The 18,013-nt window shown below is 49.7% G+C and overlaps 4 protein-coding genes across 6 annotated transcripts; 2 read left to right on the forward strand and 2 right to left on the reverse strand.

Moving 5' to 3' along the window:
- Window positions 1-60: 60 nt before the first annotated feature.
- On the forward strand, window positions 61-3,394 carry BUD31 (BUD31 homolog). 2 transcript variants are annotated; one of them, XM_058816179.1, is made up of 5 exons: window positions 61-132; window positions 1,770-1,921; window positions 2,358-2,480; window positions 2,668-2,834; window positions 3,131-3,394. In XM_058816179.1, exons 2-5 carry the CDS (start codon window positions 1,828-1,830, stop codon window positions 3,179-3,181), a joined length of 435 nt encoding a protein of 144 aa, XP_058672162.1. In that variant the 5' UTR covers window positions 61-132; window positions 1,770-1,827; the 3' UTR covers window positions 3,182-3,394. The 2 variants fall into 2 exon arrangements, with proteins under 2 accessions (XP_058672162.1, XP_058672163.1); XM_058816180.1 differs by lacking the exon at window positions 61-132 and adding an exon at window positions 813-1,647.
- A 468-nt stretch (window positions 3,395-3,862) lies between these two features.
- On the reverse strand, window positions 3,863-8,293 carry PTCD1 (pentatricopeptide repeat domain 1). Its single transcript, XM_058816362.1, has 8 exons — window positions 7,747-8,293; window positions 7,076-7,216; window positions 6,675-6,893; window positions 6,224-6,325; window positions 5,203-5,952; window positions 4,850-4,966; window positions 4,362-4,544; window positions 3,863-4,162 (listed from the first exon to the last, which is right to left on the reverse strand). Exons 1-8 carry the CDS (start codon window positions 8,209-8,211, stop codon window positions 3,983-3,985), a joined length of 2,157 nt encoding a protein of 718 aa, XP_058672345.1. The 5' UTR covers window positions 8,212-8,293; the 3' UTR covers window positions 3,863-3,982.
- A 196-nt stretch (window positions 8,294-8,489) lies between these two features.
- On the forward strand, window positions 8,490-15,114 carry CPSF4 (cleavage and polyadenylation specific factor 4). Of its 2 annotated transcripts, XM_058816363.1 has the most exons (8): window positions 8,490-8,775; window positions 9,699-9,749; window positions 10,208-10,360; window positions 11,094-11,189; window positions 11,313-11,406; window positions 12,099-12,171; window positions 12,725-12,817; window positions 13,912-15,114. In XM_058816363.1, the coding sequence occupies exons 1-8, from the start codon at window positions 8,673-8,675 to the stop codon at window positions 13,978-13,980; spliced, it is 732 nt and encodes a 243-aa protein (XP_058672346.1). In that variant the 5' UTR covers window positions 8,490-8,672; the 3' UTR covers window positions 13,981-15,114. The 2 variants fall into 2 exon arrangements, with proteins under 2 accessions (XP_058672346.1, XP_058672347.1); XM_058816364.1 differs by lacking the exon at window positions 12,099-12,171.
- A 919-nt stretch (window positions 15,115-16,033) lies between these two features.
- On the reverse strand, window positions 16,034-17,677 carry ATP5MF (ATP synthase membrane subunit f). The gene is made up of 4 exons (XM_058816366.1): window positions 17,636-17,677; window positions 17,435-17,542; window positions 16,503-16,619; window positions 16,034-16,178 (listed from the first exon to the last, which is right to left on the reverse strand). Exons 1-4 carry the CDS (start codon window positions 17,646-17,648, stop codon window positions 16,150-16,152), a joined length of 267 nt encoding a protein of 88 aa, XP_058672349.1. The 5' UTR covers window positions 17,649-17,677; the 3' UTR covers window positions 16,034-16,149.
- Window positions 17,678-18,013: the final 336 nt, after the last annotated feature.

Consider the following 18,013-nt stretch of genomic DNA (forward strand, 5'->3'; position numbering starts at 1 on the left):
GGGGCGGCGGCGCGGGCGGCGGGGAGCGCTTTGCTCAGGCAGCGCGCGGGGCAGCCCAAGGGGCGCGGCCACGGGCGGGGCGGCTGCGAGAGGACCCCGGGTGACGGCGGCGGCGGCGCGACGGGAGCGGCGGTGAGCGGGACCGGGATCGGGATCGGGATCAGGGACCGGGGAGAGAGACAGGGACCGGGATCAGGGACCGGGATCAGGGACAGGGACCGGGGTCCGCACAGGAATCGGCACCAGGACCTGCGGCCTCCCCTCAGCCCGCCGGCTCCGGGTTCCGTTGTGGGGCTCTCGGGCCGGGCCGGCGGCCTCTGCCCGGAGCTGTCATCTCGGAGAAGGAGCGGCTGCCGCGCTTTGCTGAGGAGAAAAACTGACTTATCGTGCGGCAGGCACAGAGCTTTTCACGTAAAAGCTCAATTTTATCCTTAGTGGAAAACGGGCAGTGAAATAAACAGGGCCAGGAGACTTCTCCTTTTAAAAAGTGATCAGCTCAGGATTGGGCAGCTCGGCGGGCCTGCAGTCTCCCGTCGTGTCTCCCAGGGTGACTCAGAGGAGGAGGATAAGCGTAGCTTTGTCCACTCGGGGCAGAGCTGGGGATCAGGCCCTCGTGGGAGCCTTTATCGCGTGGTGATCCCATCCGATGTTACTTTTCCCGGCGCCGTACCTCTCAGTCTCGGCGCTGGGGACGACTCCCGTGGTCAGGGCGAGAGGGACTCCGAAGGTGTTCCGCATCTCTGCAGCCTCAGCACTCGGCTCCTCACGTCCAGACATCACTCCAGTCTCCCAACTCTTATTTGGCTCGTTGTTTTTGGGGTTTTCTCAGTACGTTTGGAGCCGTAGTCCCCCACAACATGCTGGTCCTGGAGTCACTTTGCATAACCCCCCCACCCAGGTCTCTTCTCCTCACTGTTCGGGAAGGTCCCCACCCGTTACTGTCTCAGAGAAGGGGCATTACCTTGCCTCAGCCAGGGCTTTTACTAATACAAAAACAACCATTAACAACAACGACCCGTAATTACCATAACACAGGCAGCAGCCCAGCAGTAGTGGTAACCTTTTTCTCACAGAAAAAAATCAACTGAATTTTTGTTCATAACAGGAAGGGAGCACACAAACCTTAGCAGAAATATATCTGACAGTTGATTTCCTTCCTGTTGCGGTGTGTTGTAATGTCCTGTTTTAGACTTCCAGGTCACCTCCCAGGTGTGCCTATACCTCTCTCCCTTCCCCCTCGCCCCCTTGCTGAGTGAGTCCTGTCAATCAGGCTTAACATTCCAGGAAGGTCGTCGTGTCAAGTTCAAAAGATGCCCCTATGCCCAGAGGTCATTGGCCTGTCTGGGTGTCATCCTCCCCTGAGACCCTGCCCCTCCCACCTGGTTGGTGGCTCACCTGCCCCTTCCCTTCCCCTCCCCCGGGAGCTTTAAAAGGTAATCAGACCATGTGCTCGCGGTTCTGTTGGAGCTGTTGCCTACATTCAGACCTCTGTAACCATGGAATAAAGCTCTGGATATAACCCTCCGGCAGAATCCGTCTCCTTTTCCTCCTCACCATCGCCTGAAGCCTTCCCTCCTGAGATAAACGGAGTTCCTACCAAGCCTGGACTTGTTTCAGTGCCCAGCTGCAATCTCCAGCAAGCTAAAGGTGTTTCTGGGGTGATACACCACAGTTGCTGCCTTTGGCCTAGCAGCAAGGGTCAGACTGGCCCAGGCACAATCTACCTGGTAATATTGGGATTCTTATTCTAATCCCTTCCGTTTCCCCAGTGGTTCCGAGGGAGTGCTGGCAGTTCCCCTCGCCTTTGGCCCTCTCGCTGCCGAGGCAATGCCCAAAGTGAAGAGGAGCAGGAAGCCTCCCCCGGATGGCTGGGAGCTGATCGAGCCCACGCTGGACGAGCTGGACCAGAAGATGAGAGAAGGTGAGTGGGTGTTCTCAGGGATGGGACCCCAAAACAGGCTCACAAGAGCTGCTTCATGAATACAGGGGAACCTTTTCTGTGTCTGTGCCTCCAGTGGTGCTGCAGGTTGATCCTGGGCCATGCTGGTCCCTAACTTTAAGGTTATGGAGCACAGAGGTTTGGTTACAGCTGGTTGGGGGATGAAGCTCATGGGTGTGTGGTAGCTCCTGTAAGGTGAAGTCACTTCTGATCCCAGTGTGGGTCATGTCATCCCATTACCACTGGTTTTATATCCTAAAGGAGCTCTTCCAGGTCAGGTCTCTCTCATTTGAGTCTCCTCCCATTAATCTCAGTTTTATCCCTGCCATGTAATAAAGTTATGAGCATTCTTGGAACAGTTCACTGCAGAGTGAGTGAGGGAAGCACTTGGTCACCTGGTGTTTGTGTTCCCTCCCAGCTGAGACGGAGCCACACGAAGGGAAGAGGAAAGTGGAGTCTCTCTGGCCCATCTTCAGGATCCACCACCAGAAAACACGTTACATCTTTGATCTCTTCTACAAGAGGAAAGCAATCAGCAGAGGTGAGGAGGGCAGGGCCAAACTGGAGTGACTGAGGTGTTCACCTGTGGATGCCACTGAACTGGCAGCTGGTGGGAGCAGGTTTCTGGGGAAGGAGGGTGGAGGGAAGGCTTGGCAGCTGCCCAGCTCTACCTGCTGGTTACTACAGCTGGTATCTCCTGATAACTTGTGACTGTCTGCTCCCCCCAGAGCTCTATGAGTACTGCATCAAGGAGGGCTACGCTGACAAAAACCTGATAGCCAAGTGGAAGAAGCAGGGCTATGAGAATCTCTGCTGCCTGCGCTGCATCCAGACTCGGGACACCAACTTTGGCACCAACTGCATCTGCAGGGTCCCCAAAAGCAAGCTGGAAGTGGTGAGTCTCCAGCTTGTTCCTCTGCCCTGCTGTAGTTCTGACTTCTCCCGGCCCAGGGACAGCAGAGTAGTGCTGTAATTCCTGGTCATTTCCTCTGCCTTTGCTGCTAGAATTGGTGTCCAGCTGGTGCTGAAGTTACTGTCAGCTTTGGCATTCATTTAAGGTTGTTAAAAGTATGGGAAATAACACCAGACTGTGGAAACCCTTCCCACCCAGAGCCATTCCCTGCCTGGGGGTCTGAGCCTGCTGCTCTGGCTGTGCTTGGCTCTAACACCCTCCTCATGTTTGTTTTTCAGGGCAGAATCATTGAGTGCACTCACTGTGGATGCAGAGGCTGCTCTGGATGAAGCCTTCTGCCATCAAACTTGTATTTTGAACTCTGAGGGACACCCTCCTCCTTCTCCTCAATGGACTATGAGTGCAATTACAGCCATTTTCTGTGATGGGCTATTTCTGTATTAAATTAAAGCATCAGCATGATCACCTGGATCGTGCATAAATGGGGGGGTGCTTTGGAGTAGGGTTTTGTGTAGCCTTTTATTTTAAAATAAAGCTTGCCTTCCTGAGAGAGTGCTGTGGTCTTCTGGTGAAACTTTCCTGTGCCCCTCTTCTCCTGTTGGATGTGTTTTGGGTGCTTGAAGGTTGCTCTGTACAGTGAGCTGCTCTGGGTTTTTTCTCAACTGAGTCAATTTAAAAGGCTGTGTGGAAAGGAATTACAGTTCCCAAATGTCCAGTCTGGGTTCTTCCCTGACCATGTGCAGATGGAAGCTGCATTTCAGTGGAATTCTCTGCTGAGGTCTGTAACCTGGAATTAATGCACAGATCCCTTCAGGAATGCCAGCAGTCTAGAGATTTAGAAGTCACATGTGAAGTGACAGACACAGACAAAACCAGCACTGAGCTAAGCCCCTGTTAACTCTGATTTTGCTTCTTCCTTGTTTTGCACGGAATTTGCTAAACTACAGCCCATCTAATCCTCAGCAGTTGAAGGAAATTCACTGAAAATGTATTTGCTCCTCCTTAAAAGGAAATATTTTATTATTTCACTATTGCAAGAGCTGGGGGTTGGGGATACAAAGCAGCTTTACTACAAGCCAGTTCAAAGAAGCAAGTCATGCATCTTCCTTGTGCTGGAAGAACTTGAAACTTCAGCATCCTGCTCCCTTTTCCTGCAGAGCCTCTGCCTCGCTGTCCTGCCCCCCAGGCTTTGCTGTCCTGTACTTGGCCCAGGGGTGGGGGGTCTCCTCTCCAGCCATCACCTTTAACCAGCGGTAGTAGTAGCCACGGAAACCATCAATCTTCTCCAGGTATGGGTTTTTGTGCTTGTACTGCAAAGAGAAACCCACCAGAACAAGTTTCTGTTAGATGAGAGCTCACTTCAGCACCAGCCTGCAGGAGCTGCAAGATCCTACAAAGAAACAGTGATCAAGTAATCATCAATCAGACCAGGCAAACCCAGAGGACACTCAGGCAGACATTAAACCATCATATTTATGCCCTCACAGCCTGCCAGTCATGGCTCCTTACCCTGTCAAATTTGGGAGGGTACCGTGCTGCAAACTCCAGCTGCCGGATGATGACTTCATTGGGAGGCACCTGCCTGTTCCTCATGTCCCGCAGGATCTCCGTGAGGTAACTGTAATCCAGCTGCCTCACAGCTGCAGCTATCAGGCTGCTGTAGATGTGCTTGTTGGGGGTTATTCCAGACCTCTGGAAAGAGCAAATGCTATGGGTAAACAAGTTACCTTCTGACTAGTGCAGGAAGGAAAAGGCAGAGAGGCACTTTTTACTTTTTACAGCTCTCATCACAGGACCTATGAAGCAGCTTGAGCAGTGCCAGCACAAGCTAAGACAGACCACTTGAGCTCCAGCTACTCTGGAGCTGCATGTTTTTGTGAAGAGAACAAAACCACTCATCACAAAAACCTCATCAGGTCTTTAAAAAGCATTAACACTTCACTTTGCCTCTTCCTGCAGCCCAGACCCCAAGCAGCAGAGCAGTTTTCTTTGATTACCTTCAAATCCGAGAGCAGCTGCAGTCCATCCTGCTGGTTGTGGCAGGCAATTGCCAGGTTACAAAATGTGTGGAGGTTAGGTGACAGTCCCCTCTTCACCAGAGCTGGCAGCATGCTCTGCAAGATACAAGTGTTGGCATCACTTCCCAAAAATTCTTACTGTAGCTTTCCAGACAGGGGGCTGGACATGCTAGAACAGAATCCATAAATACTCAGAAATTAACCCAAGCACCACCTTGTGGGAAATGGTGTGAGATCCCAGTTTCTGCTGTGGACAGAGAAATGGGTCTCAGCAAAAGAGAAGCCTGAGACATCAGGTGGTGATGAGGCTGGTTCTGAGGTTTTTCTCTCACCTTTGCTCCCTCCAGGTCTCCCAGTTTACTTCTCTTCCTCATTAAAGTGTTAAAGAAGGTCACATCTACTTTTACTTTATGATCATCCAGCAATGCCAGCAGAGAGGACTCTGAGGGGCTTTGGGGTTCCACCAGCTCTGCCAGTAATGTGAATGTTTTAATGTTGGGCTCTGCATTGTCCTCTTTCATTTTGTTCAAGAATCCCTCCACATCCCCCATCAGAGCCAGTCTGTGGGATGGTGTGGCCACTGTCCCCAGGGAAACCACGGCTGTGTCAGCCACCCTGGAATCCAACAAGTTGGGCAGGTTGCACAAAGGCAGCTTCTGGATTGGGTGTGGCTGTTCCTGTTCCATCTCACTCTGGGCTCTCCTCATCAAGGCTCCAGCCCTGCTGTGAGTGACTCTGGGGCTGTCAGGAGCAGCTGGTTCTGCTTCAGCCCCAGCCACATCTTTATTTCGTGGCTGGATCCGTTCCTCGGGCTGCACTGAACTCTCCTGAAACAATTGCTTTTCCATAGCTTCCACATCCAGCTGGACAGGAGCACTCTCTGATCCCTTCTTCCTCTGATTTTTCACCTTTTCCTTCCTGCCAGGTGGCAGCTTTAGCTGAGGTGGGTTCTCAGGGGGGCTGAGCAGGAGCCTGGAGGCCACAGCGGGATTGCCGATCCCGCAGTCTCTGGCTGCACGCAGCATTAGGTTGTAGGTGTGGCTGTCAGCCCTGATTCCCAGCTTGTTCATCTGCTGCCAAACCTGAACAGGGGAAGATGGATATTAAATAACAGGAGCATCTCTAGCAGCCTGTAAGCACATCTCTTAATAGGATCTGTGTGAGAAGGAGTGAATGTACAGCATGTACAGAATGTACAATGTATGACATGTCCTGAGCAAAGTCTGGTTTGCAGAACTCGTGCTAGGAGGAGCTGAACTCCTCCCATTCCACCACCCCACTGCTATTTCCAAGTGTTCAGGTGATGAATTAAACACAGCAGCACTTTCCCTCCCCTCAGAACACAAGACAAACCTGCAAGGCAAATCTGAAGCCATTTTCGGTGTCTTTTATGCAGCTCATGAGGAGGAAGCTGAAGGTCTCAGCTGTGAGGACATGGCCCTTCTGCACAATTTCCTGAAAAGAGCAGAGAGAGCATTAAGCTTCCCAGTTACTCTGTGTGGTGAAGTCAAAAACCACCTTCGTCTTCTGGGGATAGGTGTAACAAGTTTTGGACACACCCAGCCAGTTTTAAAGCCAAAACTGCCTGCTCTTAGGTAATTAAGTTTAGACTTTGGTACCAATACCAATTGTATTTGGTACATACAATTTCACTGTATGACAATAAGGATCAATTAAACAGAAACACATGATCTGTAATTACCTCTGCTGGAAATGAAATCAAAACCTGATGCAACGTGCCAACTTCCAGGAGCTTTAACCACAGCACAGAATAGGTTTAATAGGAGAAAAGTAACCAGTTTACCTTGAGTACATCCAAGCACATCCTGAGGTCTGAGCAGAGGGCACAGACCTTCAGCAGGGCGTGGTAGGTGATGAGGTTCAGCTCCTGGTTTTTGCTCTGCAGCTGCTGCCGCAGTTTCAGGGCGCTCTGCAGCCCCGAGTCCTTCCAGGGGGACTCAGCACAGGCATTGAACAGGGCTGTGTAAGTGGCCTCTGTGGGGATCAACCCTCGTTTTTTCATCTGAAGGAAGAGAAGAAGGACTTGAACTGGCTTTTTTACAAAAGGACAGCTTGAATTTTTAAACTTTTTTTTTAAGAAGGCGCCAACACTAACACAGAGGCGTTTTGGAGACAAATAAACATGACTGAATGCTTGAAATACTTCTAGCTTAGAAAATACTTTGAGAGAGAAGTTAAACCTACATCATTGTAGAGCCTGAATGCCTTCTTCACATATCCAACCCTGCCACAGCCACCAATGAGAACAGTGTAATTGCCTTCTTCTGGCTGGACACGCTCCTCCTTCAGCATCTGCACCTCAAACAGCTCCAGAGCCTCTGCCAGCTACAAGGATGAGAAAAATCCATCAACAGGCAGCAAGAGAATCAACTACAATGGGTATTAATAAATGCACCTGTGGGCAGATTGTAGTGCAAGTCCTACAAAGTGTGGGGTTCCTCACAATAAGGCTGGAGAGGGTCTTTGGACCAGGGCATGTGGTAACAGGACAGGGGATGGTTTTAAGCTGACAGAGGAGAGACTTAGGTTAGATATTGGGAAGAAATCCTTTACTGTGAGGGAAGTGAGGCATTGGTTGCCCAGGTTGTTGTGGCTGCCCCTGGATCCCTGGAAGTGTCCAAGGCCAAGCTGGACATGGTTTGGAGCACCCTGGGATAGTGGAAGGTGTCCCTGCCCATGGCAAGGGGTGGAACTGGATGTCTTTAAGGTCTCTTCCAACCCAAACTGTTTTATTATGATTCTACAGGAAATTCTTATCTTAATTCTTTCAGTAAAGATACCAAGTGATACACAGCAAGTCAGAGCTGCATCTTTCATCAGTGCTATTAAAAACAAGAGAAGAGCTGGGCTCAAACCTTGTCCTCTTTGATGAGAGCCTTGCACCGTAGGAAGTACCAGTATGGAGTATTCTTAGGGCCACGTCGAGGTTTTCTTTCTGGTTCTTCTTCTCCTTCTTCTCGAAGCTTTAAATCCCGAAAGCACGCTGTGGTTTTGTGGTAATATTTCCTAGAGGAAAATTTATCAGACAGCGTCCCAAACTCCACACCTTCATCATCAACATCATCATCGTCATCCTTCTGCTCCTCGGCAGCTCCAGCGAAGCTTCTAGCACTGATGTCTTTCGGGTCGCTGCCGGGCAGTCTGGAGGAGGCCTGGGAGGAGCTGCACGTTCTCCAGACCGGCAGCAGGCCCTGGCCTGGGGGCCGGGACAGGAGCGGCGCCTGCCCGGGTCCCATCCCGGGGGCTGCGCACTGCGCCCGCAGCCCAGCGGGGGAGGCGTAGCGGCACCAGCGGGGGACGAGGAGGCGCAGGGAGCCCATGATGTGCCGCTGTCCCGGAAGCGAGAGGGTGCGGAGCGGAAACAGAACCGGCACCGGGAGCGGGATCAAACCCGGAGCCGGCCCTGCCCTCACACGGTCCCTCCTCACCCCGCCCCTGGCCCACGGCGCCTGCGCGCACGGAAGGGGCGTGTCCCAGCTGGTGTCTGATTGGCCGGAGCGCGCGCGCTGCCCGCCGGGCTGGGGCGCCCCGAGCGCTGATTGGCCGGAGCGCGCGCGCTGCCCGCCGGGCGGCCGTGCCCGCCGTGGGTCCCGTCATTCCGCGGGCGGGCGGCGCGGGGCGGCCACGGGGCTGCCGCCGCCGCCTCCCCTCACTGCAGGCGCTGCCGGCGCGGAGTGGAGCGGGGCGGGCCGGGCCCGCCCGGGCCCGCCCGCCCGCCGCCTCCAACACCGCCACCATTCCGCCCCTACCTTCCCGTTGCCGGCGGCCCCCAGCTGCCACCATGCAAGAGCTCATCGCCAGCGTGGATCACATCACGTTCGACCTGGAGCTGGCCGTGGAGCAGCAGCTGGGGGCACAGCCGCTCCCCTTCCCTGGCATGGACAGTGCGTGTGGGCTCTCTGCTCCGCGGGGGGCTCGGGCCGGGCCGTGGGGCCGAGCAGGGTGGGCAGGGCTGGGCTGGGGTGCCTGGGAGGTTTGCAGGGATCTGAGCGTCTTCCTCGGGTCCTACCCGTAGATCTACTCAACTTCTGCTTTCCCCGTGAAGTTTCTGTCATAACCCAGATGTTTGTCTTTTCTACTTGGTGAAATTCGTAGTTACTGCTAGCCAGGCTGGAAAAGTAAAGTTGAGATGTTACTGTAAATAAACATCACTCTCCTGCACAGTACTTTATATTTCCTTTTTCATTCCCTTTTGGTAGATGAAGCATTTCGATGGGGAGAGTCATCTGCTTTAGGTTTATCCATGGCTGACTCTCTAAATCTTTCCTTCAGTCTGACACAAACTCAGGAGACTCAGAGTTTGCTGAATTTTTCTGGCAGGGCTACTAAACTTGTGTTTAACTCCCTTGAATGTTCCTTTTTGTCAGGATCTGCTAGGGATAACATGCCAATATTGTTTCAGACACTTCTGGTAAAGAAATATAAAACTTCTAATGCCATGACTATAAATACAGGGTTCAGGAGTTGGACTGTGATGATCCCTCTGGGTCCCATCCAACTCAGGATATTCTGTGATAGGACTGACTTAACAGCAGTAGAAAACCCAGTCAAGAACTTAAACAGCTGAAAAGCAAAACAAGCACCTCCAAATCTGCAAACTCCCCTTGCTGTCCCTCAAGAAGAAAACAGATATTTTTGGGTGCCAGGCTTTCACAAGAAACTCCTGCAGGAAAGCAAATTCCCCAAACCAAAATGCTGCTTTTCTCTTGATGTTGGAGATCAGATTTTCTTTCTAGGGCAGGAAATGTTTTAAAGGTTGCCATGAAGCTTTGATAAAATAAATGATGTTTCCTTGTTCTCTCCACAGAATCGGGCGCAGCTGTCTGTGAGTTTTTTTTAAAGGCGGCATGTGGAAAAGGCAAGTGGTGTGGAATATTGGAAAAGGCAATTATTCTCACAGGATGGGGGGTGAAAACAGATTTTCCAGCACTGGTTATAGTGCTCTTGTTTTGTAAAGCTGAGGGGAAAACCTAGATAGAGGAGGAAACTGAAGGATGTTGGAATGTCTGCAGCAATTGGGAATAAATAAACAACGCTATTGTTAAAGGAAGGTTTGAACTCACCATAAACTGATTTTGCAGTGGATCTCCTCTTAGTTGCTGTGGTTTGTAGTGTCCAGGATTAAGAGCTGGAGACTTTGTTGTGAAACTCCTTAGAGGATATCACAAATCTGTTTTAGAACTCCCTGTTTGCTGTTATCACTTAAGCCTGAAATCCTAGGTGATGTTTTCTGAAACCCCTCTTGCAGAGAGATTGCTGTTGCCCTGTGTGACACACTTTAATTGCTCTTTTTTCCCTTCTCCCACCCTTCCACAGGAGGCATGTGCCCATTCAGACACATCAGTGGGGAAAAGACAGTTGTTTGTAAACACTGGCTACGAGGACTGTGCAAAAAGGGAGACCAGTGCGAGTTCCTGCACGAGTATGACATGACCAAGATGCCTGAGTGTTACTTCTACTCCAAATTTGGTAAGCAGCTCCTGCAGGTGTGGGAGTCTGAAGAAGATCCTCCTCCTCATGGCATTACATTCTTCTGTGGTTGATGTTAGGCTGACATTTTCCCAGATCTGCTTCACCTTATTATCCACGTAAATTTGTGATGTATTGTAGGTGTCTTCACTTGACTGCTTGTCCCTTGCAGGAAGAGGGGGGAACTGCTCTTTTTACTGTTTTTTTTTGCCTTAATTCTCTTTTTTGGGGTATGAGATGAGTAGGCTGAGCAGCTGGTCTTTGCATGACTGTGATTTTGGGGAGCTGATGAGCAGCAGAGGGCATAGGTGTGCAAAACTTTTGTGCACTTGCTTTCCAGCTCTGGAGATCTGGACATAATGGGGCAACTTGGTGCCAGAAACTTACAGTCTTGTAGGTTTCCTTGGAGTGAGGTTAGTGTGCAGTTTGTAGTTTCTCCACACTTCTGGTACACTAAGTGTTTGGGTTTTGTTACCATGACTGCTCTTTCAAATTTAGTTCCCCCATTGTTTTTAAAAACATAAATCATCCAGTCTGGTAGAGCTTTGCTGACCAGGGGTGAGTCCTTGGAGCTCTTCATGGAGGTTAAGGCAGGCAGTGAGAGTGTTGTGCCTGAAGTTACAAAAGTTGGTAACAGCTCTGTGGGAGCTACGTGATCCAGGTAATGTTTTGAGAATCATTTTGATCTCAGACCTGCACAATTGACTGAGAAGTGTGTTTGCCTTTGGTACAGGGGAATGCAGTAACAAGGAATGTCCATTCTTGCACATTGACCCGGAGTCGAAGATCAAAGACTGTCCCTGGTATGACAGAGGCTTCTGCAAACACGGTATGTGCCTGCCACAGCTCCTGTGCCTGCAGATCAAGGGGGGGTGTTGCTGTTCCATCTTGGCATGATCTGCTGGGATGTGGATGTATGGAATGGGAACTGCTGAGCTTTGTGCTGTTGCAGGTCCCCTGTGCAGACATCGGCACACTCGGAGAGTCATTTGTGTGAATTACCTGGTAGGATTCTGTCCAGAGGGCCCTGCCTGTAAATTCATGCAGTGAGTATGCTCCAGGCCTGCCCTGCAGCCTTGTGTTACCCTTGTGGTCTGGTTCATGTCAAACGAGGGTGCTCCCGTGCTTCCCAATGGTTTGGAGATTTGCCAGTGTTTAGTTGGGCCAAATTTTTACTGATTTGAGGATTGAAAAAGTATTTAAAAAAGCATGTAGTGACAGGACAAGGAGGAATGGTTTCAAACTGAAAGTGAGTAGGTTTAGATTAGGAATTAGAAAAAAACTCTTGCCTGTGAGGGTGGGGAGGCCCTGGCACAGAGAAGCTGTGGCTGCCCCATCCCTGAAAGTGTCCAAGGTCAGGTTAGATGGAGCTGGAGCAACCTGGGATAGTTCAAAGTGTTCCTGCCTGTGGCAGGGGGTTTGGAACTGAATGAGCTGTGAATCCCTTCCAATCCAAACCAATCTGTGGTATGGGGCAGGGCCTCTCCAGGGAGGTCCCAGTGAGACTGGCATGGTGATTAGGTGCCATCAGTGCAGTGGAATCACATGGATTTATATTCCAGAAGGCAGAGGGATATGCAACACATATGTAAAGAGAAGTGGGGAGGGGGAGGTCTGTTTCCTGTGAACCAGATTTAACTGGCTGAATGTTTTGTTGTTTGGAGTTACTTGACTGAGCTGATGATAAAATGTTGGCATATGATTTGAGAATCAATGTTCTTGTTTCCATCTAAACCAGCCCTCGGTTTGAACTGCCAATGGGAACCACAGAGCAACCACCACTGCCTCAGCCAACACAAACACAGCAAAAGGTACCCAGATTCCCTGCCTCCCCACACAGCCACCCTCAAAGCTCTCCCACGGTGCTTTAAATTAGATTAGGTTGTCAAGTGGTCAAAATTGGGCACCCAGGCTCTGGGGTTTGGAAGGAAGAATTAAACAGTGAGCAACCCTGAGTGCCATTGTAGTGATGAAACCCCACAATTGTTCCAACTTCACATGGAGATCATGTCACAGAACACTCCCACGCCACACAGAAACACATCAGATGTGGTTGTGCAGCAGTCTGCCAGGTTTTGTAATCAGGGTGACATCCCTCCGTGATGGCAATGATATTTTAGCAGCCTGAACCTACTCTCCAAATCTGCTTTCCAGAGAAAAACAGTATCACTGGGCTTTGTAAGGCTCAGTGCTTGATTTCTGCTTTCTGCTGCTCCAGCTGGCAGAGCACCCACACACAGATTTGGAGGAAAATTGATCATTTGACATATGGGGTGCTCTTTTCCCTTCTTAACAAAACAAAAACCACAAAGATCTTTATCCTTGATGCACTTAACGAGTCAGAACTCTTCTCCTACCCAACAGAGGACACCCCAAGTCATTGGAGTCATGCAATCTCAAAATAACAACAGTGGGAACAGAGGACCCCGGCCGTTGGAGCAGGTCACCTGCTACAAGGTAATGCAAAGGGGAGGGCTCAGGAGGGAAGGCAAAAAAGCTTTTTCACAGTGTAAAAAGGTCCCTGAATTCTGAGCTTTGCTCAGTAGACACTGTGTGGTGCCTGGGTACAGCTGTGGGAATTGGCCTCGAGTTCTGAGGTCGCTGCCTTGCTGTGACAATGACAAATTCTGTAGGACTTTGCTGTCTGCTAATAAACAGGAAAACCCTGCCCCAAAGACTGGAAGGAGACTGCCAAGCTGCACATTTCAAAATAAGAGTTAATAGAATTTTTTTGTCTCATAAGCTGGCTTGCTTGCACTGGTGGGTGTAGATTTTCTTCTCCTGGAAGGTCATTGAAAGTAGCAAGTTAAGTTTGCAAAGCCTGCTCAGTGTTTGAGCTGTAAATGCACCCTGTGGAGTCAAAGCAAGGAATGAGTTGTTCACCTTGGTTGCTCATTGAGGAGCACCAGAAAAATTTGGACACAAGTTTCCATCTCCTTATTTTTCCACAAAAGCCACAGTCACTAGAAAAGGACAAAGAATCTTCCTGTCCCTTTTGCCCTGACAGTTATGACATTTTACATGTCACCTCTGAGCCTTAGGTGCATGTTTGGGTGAAAGTCACTGTGATTGGAGAGGGATGTTAAATAGCTGAATCCATTTCACTGAAAACGTTTAATAGCTGCCTCTTTAATCTGCAAGTAAATTACAGATCTGGAGAAGGCTGTTGCACCAGGCACTGGCATTTCTGTGTTTGAGTAGCTTCAAGATTCAAAAATCACGAATCTGTGACTTTCTCAAGTTCAGAGGTGCTTTTCTTTGTTTATTCATGAAGATCAGGAGAGTTCCCATGGATATGGTGCATATCACATGGAGTAGTCTTAGAATAACATGGCATCAGGTTACTTCAAGCATAGAAGCAGTTTTTACTCCTGCTAGCAGCCCATAAATCTTGTCCCTCCTGACACCCTGTTTCACTGCACCTGCTAAATGCTGCATCTTCCACGTGTGGAAAAGCTTCCAAATGGGAGCACTTGCTGGGTGCTTTAATAAAGGCAGCTAAGAGGAAAGAGCTGTGTCTCTGCAATAATTCCTGTCTCTTTCTCTTCCAGTGTGGTGAAAAAGGTCATTATGCCAACAGATGCACCAAAGGACACCTGGCCTTTCTCAGTGGACAGTGAAGGAGCAGCAGGAAGGTGCAAGGGAGCTGTTACCACTGAGGAAAGGTTTCTGCCTAGCACAATGTCTGGAGCTGTTAATCAGGTTGTTTTTTTAATGCCATTACTGAAAGAACTGGTCAGAGGCTGGCGGCTGCTAAGCAACATTTTTGTAATTGTTCCCAACTTTTTTTAAGTTTTAACCTTTTTAAAATCAATTTTGGCCTCCGCCTGTGTTCATTGAGCCCTTATGAAAGGTAGATCTAAAAGCCAGTAGATAAACCAAGCCCTTACTGGTGCAGCACTCCACATAAACACATCTTAGGCCAGTGTTTCTTTAAAATATTTTCCTTCTGCCACTTCTCTTTGGAGAATCTGCAGCGTTTCAGCCCTCCCTGTGGAAGCAGGAAGACTGACTGGGAAGACTTAACACTTGCAATGCCTTCTCCTCAGTGAGGAAGCAGGGATTCTGCTGTCATGTAGCTCTTCAAAAGCCAAGTCCTGTTTCCAGGTCAGCCTGGTGAGCTTGTCCTGGTGGCTGACAAACCCTCACCTACATCAGGCAGTAAAACCTGTGTCCACTCACTTTGTTTCTGTGCTTCTTGCTGTGCTGAAGGTTAGAAATCAATCTTCTGGGAGAGAACTGATCAAGGGGAGAATAAATTGGCATCTCTCTGGTTAGCCAGACAATAAGGAACGATGACTATAGGAAAGCTGCAGCTGTGCTCAGTTCCCACTTGCAGAAAGGAGGGACAAGAGCACAGCTTGGAGTAGGAATAGAAGAGCCTTGTCTCAACCCCCATCAAACAGCTCACTCTGAGCAGGTATTCCCACACTAGAAAGCAGAAGTGGAGCTGTTTATTCTTATGGGACACAGCTTTTAAAGTGTTGGTAGAGATCCCTTCTGAAAGCATTTTTTTTTTTTTCATCACAAACCCCATTTATTTTGAGATGACTATTTCAAAAGGGCCAATGACAAAATGTGAATTAAAAGAAAAAAAAATACCCACAATGTGAGCCTTATTGATTCTACCCCATCTCTTCATTTGCTGCCTGCCTTTATACTTTGTTTTTATGAAATGTACTGATGGCAAAAGCTGGCTGTGAATTTATTTTTCTTGAAAAACAAGGTAAATGTGGCTGGATTAAGAGAAGTGACCAGAGCCTGTGTTGGTGTCAATGACTGCAGTTATTTCATTGTGGAAGTTTGAAGTCTGAAGTCACAGACCATCAGACACTTTGATAACACTCTGTGCCCCCCTGAGACTGAGCTGTGATCTGTTTGTAACTGGGTATGTGGAAAGGGAGCTGAAACAAAACACTCCAGTGCCTGATCACCTTCCCCACCCAGTTCAGGAGCTTTTGGGTTTCAGTACCATTTTCCAACACTGAAAGCCTTCCTGTAACCACTGAAGCTCTTGGGAGATTCCTCATGTCCCTCAAGAAGTGGTTTTTACCCTCCCTGCTGTTCAGACAGGTATGGTTCAGGTGGGCAGCAGTGCCCAGCTCCAGGTGCTGGTGTGATTTTGGGGCATGAGGAAGCTCAGAGCTGGGGCCACACCCACAGATGCTCCTTTGAGCTGCATTTAAGAAGGAAAGTTTTCCTTTATTTTGAAGCTTATTCCCACTCAGAATGACCTCCCAGTTTTGGCAGTGAAAGGAGTTCTGATAGAAATTTTGGGTTACCTAAGGGAGTGACAGCAAGAGAGCTGCAGCCCTGTCTGCTCTCAGACAGTGCTGTGCAATGATGGAAAACTGCCCAAAACACCTGCAGCCCCTGGTGACAGCCTGACTGAGAACCAGAAACACCCACAGGGCACACAAAGCTCAGATATTCTTTCAAATCAAAACACATGCTCTCAGCCCCTTGTCCAGCCTGTCCCTAATGGCCAGGAAGAAGCAATCCCATGCTATCACTTTAATCAAACAGGAATCAGTTACCAACAGTTCATGATACAGCCAAAGGAGCAGCTGCTTTCCCTCTGAACTTACCTTGAGGGGTGAAACTCTCAGAAGACAAATTTATTTGCACAGTACAATTAACAATTCAATTAGGAGAATGTCAGCTCAGGAAATGTAAAGTGTATGCACTTTATTATTGGTCACAAGAGTACAGGTTTAATATCCATAGTTCTGATGTCTTCTGTCAGGGCAGCTGTGCCAGGAGCTGCAGCTTCACCTTCTCAGGGTGTCTCAGTGGTATTTCCTCCTGCGGTCGTGCTCTGCAGCAAAGCACAGCAATTTAATTCTGCTGAACTCTCAAGAAAAAAAAAAAACAACCCACCACACCTGAAATTCCAGGCAAGAAAGCATTCTGAAAAACCCCTGAGCATTTATTTCCTAGGTGCTGTCAGGTCAGACAGACACCAAGGTCTAAACTTTCTCCATTGCCAAGAAAATCGCATTCAAGTTTTCTACAGCTAAAAGAAGTTTGTTTGCCAACAATCTTTCATTTTATTTCGAAAAGCAGCAGCAGGTGATTGTTTTTATCCCCCAGGCAACCTTCCAAGCTGCCCTGCACACACTGAGCCATGGTTTTTACTTACTGATGTGACTGTAGCTCCACATGTAGCTGAGAACAATATACCCAGCCAGCAACATGGAGAGACCCCCGAGGCCCCCCTTCCTCACGTTGATGTATTTGTTGTAGTATCTCTGGTGACCTGTGGAGGAGGAAAAGGTTTCAGAGCAGCCAGATGGGTTGTGTGTTACCCTGTGAGAGAAAGAAGCAGCCTGGGTTCACAAAACTTCAGGAAATTGGTTCTAATGACACATCTGAAGGTCTCAGAAGCAAGTCTGAGAGGAGGCAACCTGTGTGTTGGTTGAGCAAGGTGATCCCAAGTTAATAGACCTAAGCCTTAAAAAAAAAAAAAAAAAGAAAAAAAAAATTTCCCAATTTTTTCCTAAATATTATTAGGACTTTCATGAGCTCAAGCTTCTTTTGAATTATCTTCCATACAATATATACATGCACACATGTATTATCAAAGGCAGACACATTTGACATTTTGTGTTTAAATCTACCTGAATGACATTTGTATCTGCAGCAAATGACATTGGTCCCAAAGTGATCCATAAGGGCTCTGTCTCCTCTTTCACCATCTTTAGGGATCAATTGCCTTTTAATCCTTTTTTGTTTACTTGTGATGCTGTAAAACCCCAAGATTTCCAGCCAAAGGGTTCAGGACTAAAGGCACCCCATTTCCCCTTTATACAAGAAGGAACACTGAGAACAAACATCTAGCGCATAAAACCCACACGAGAAATAAATTTACAGATGGGAAAACGAGATGTTACAGGAGAAACTGCTCTGGGAAGCAAAATTGGCCATGGAGCAGCCCCTGCGCTGCCAGACACCCTCCCCTCAGGCATCATCCTCTCTGGCAGGCAGGGATTACTGTGCGCTATTATCCCTGGCTCCCTCAGGAGAAAGAATGAAGGTCCCGCACCCTCCGGGCCTCCCTCGCATCCCCCTCACCTCTCCGGATGGCCCCCAAGATGCCGCCGGGGGTGAAGTCCCTCATGGCCAGCCAGCTGCCCAGCTGGCCCAGCTTCACGTCCATCAGCTTGGTGTCCTTGAGGAGAACTGCGGCAGGGAGAGGGAGAGAGCCCGGTCAGCGCGGGGCTGAGGGAGGGAAGGAGGGGAACGCCGCGGTCACCTTGATCCCCCCGCACTCACCCGGCTTCGCCATCTTGGTGTGCCCGGAAGGGACGCGCGCGGGGGCTCATGGGAGGAGGGAAGGGCGGGAACGCGGCGGGCGGGACGGGGCGGTGCCATGTTGGGTGTGTCCCGCCGCCATGTTGGGTGTGTCACTGTTCCCTCAGGAGGGACCATGGTGGTCCCGGTGCCGCCTTGAGCCCATTCAGCCCGTCCTAGGGACGGGAACGCGGCCGGCGGGCGGGACGGGGCCGCCGCCATGTTGGGTGTGTGTCCCGCCGCCATGTTGGGTGTGTCCCGGCCCCCTCATGAGGGCCCATGGCGGTCCCGGTGCCGCCTTGCGCCCGTGCAGCCTGTCCTAGGGACAGGACAAGGAGTAATGGGTACTAATTGGAAGTG

This window comes from Ammospiza caudacuta, chromosome 17, assembly GCF_027887145.1.
Source record: "Ammospiza caudacuta isolate bAmmCau1 chromosome 17, bAmmCau1.pri, whole genome shotgun sequence".
Lineage (NCBI taxonomy): Eukaryota > Metazoa > Chordata > Aves > Passeriformes > Passerellidae > Ammospiza > Ammospiza caudacuta.

Coding starts and splice junctions, on each gene's coding strand:
- BUD31 (XM_058816179.1), top strand. CDS start 1,828: ATGCCCAAAGTGAAGAGGAGCAGGAAGCCTCCCCCGGATGGCTGGGAG. Junction 1,922..2,357: donor GGACCAGAAGATGAGAGAAG/GTGAGTGGGTGT, acceptor GTTCCCTCCCAG/CTGAGACGGAGCCACACGAA. Junction 2,835..3,130: donor CCAAAAGCAAGCTGGAAGTG/GTGAGTCTCCAG, acceptor TTTGTTTTTCAG/GGCAGAATCATTGAGTGCAC.
- PTCD1 (XM_058816362.1), bottom strand. CDS start 8,211: ATGGGCTCCCTGCGCCTCCTCGTCCCCCGCTGGTGCCGCTACGCCTCC. Junction 6,894..7,075: donor CATTCAGGCTCTACAATGAT/GTAGGTTTAACT, acceptor CTCTTCCTTCAG/ATGAAAAAACGAGGGTTGAT. Junction 4,967..5,202: donor GAGACCTGGAGGGAGCAAAG/GTGAGAGAAAAA, acceptor TGTATCTTGCAG/AGCATGCTGCCAGCTCTGGT.
- CPSF4 (XM_058816364.1), top strand. CDS start 8,673: ATGCAAGAGCTCATCGCCAGCGTGGATCACATCACGTTCGACCTGGAG. Junction 8,776..9,698: donor CCCCTTCCCTGGCATGGACA/GTGCGTGTGGGC, acceptor TTCTCTCCACAG/AATCGGGCGCAGCTGTCTGT. Junction 10,361..11,093: donor TTACTTCTACTCCAAATTTG/GTAAGCAGCTCC, acceptor CCTTTGGTACAG/GGGAATGCAGTAACAAGGAA.
- ATP5MF (XM_058816366.1), bottom strand. Junction 16,620..17,434: donor CTTGGGGGCCATCCGGAGAG/GTGAGGGGGATG, acceptor CCTCCTCCACAG/GTCACCAGAGATACTACAAC. Junction 16,179..16,502: donor GTGGAGCTACAGTCACATCA/GTAAGTAAAAAC, acceptor GCTTTGCTGCAG/AGCACGACCGCAGGAGGAAA.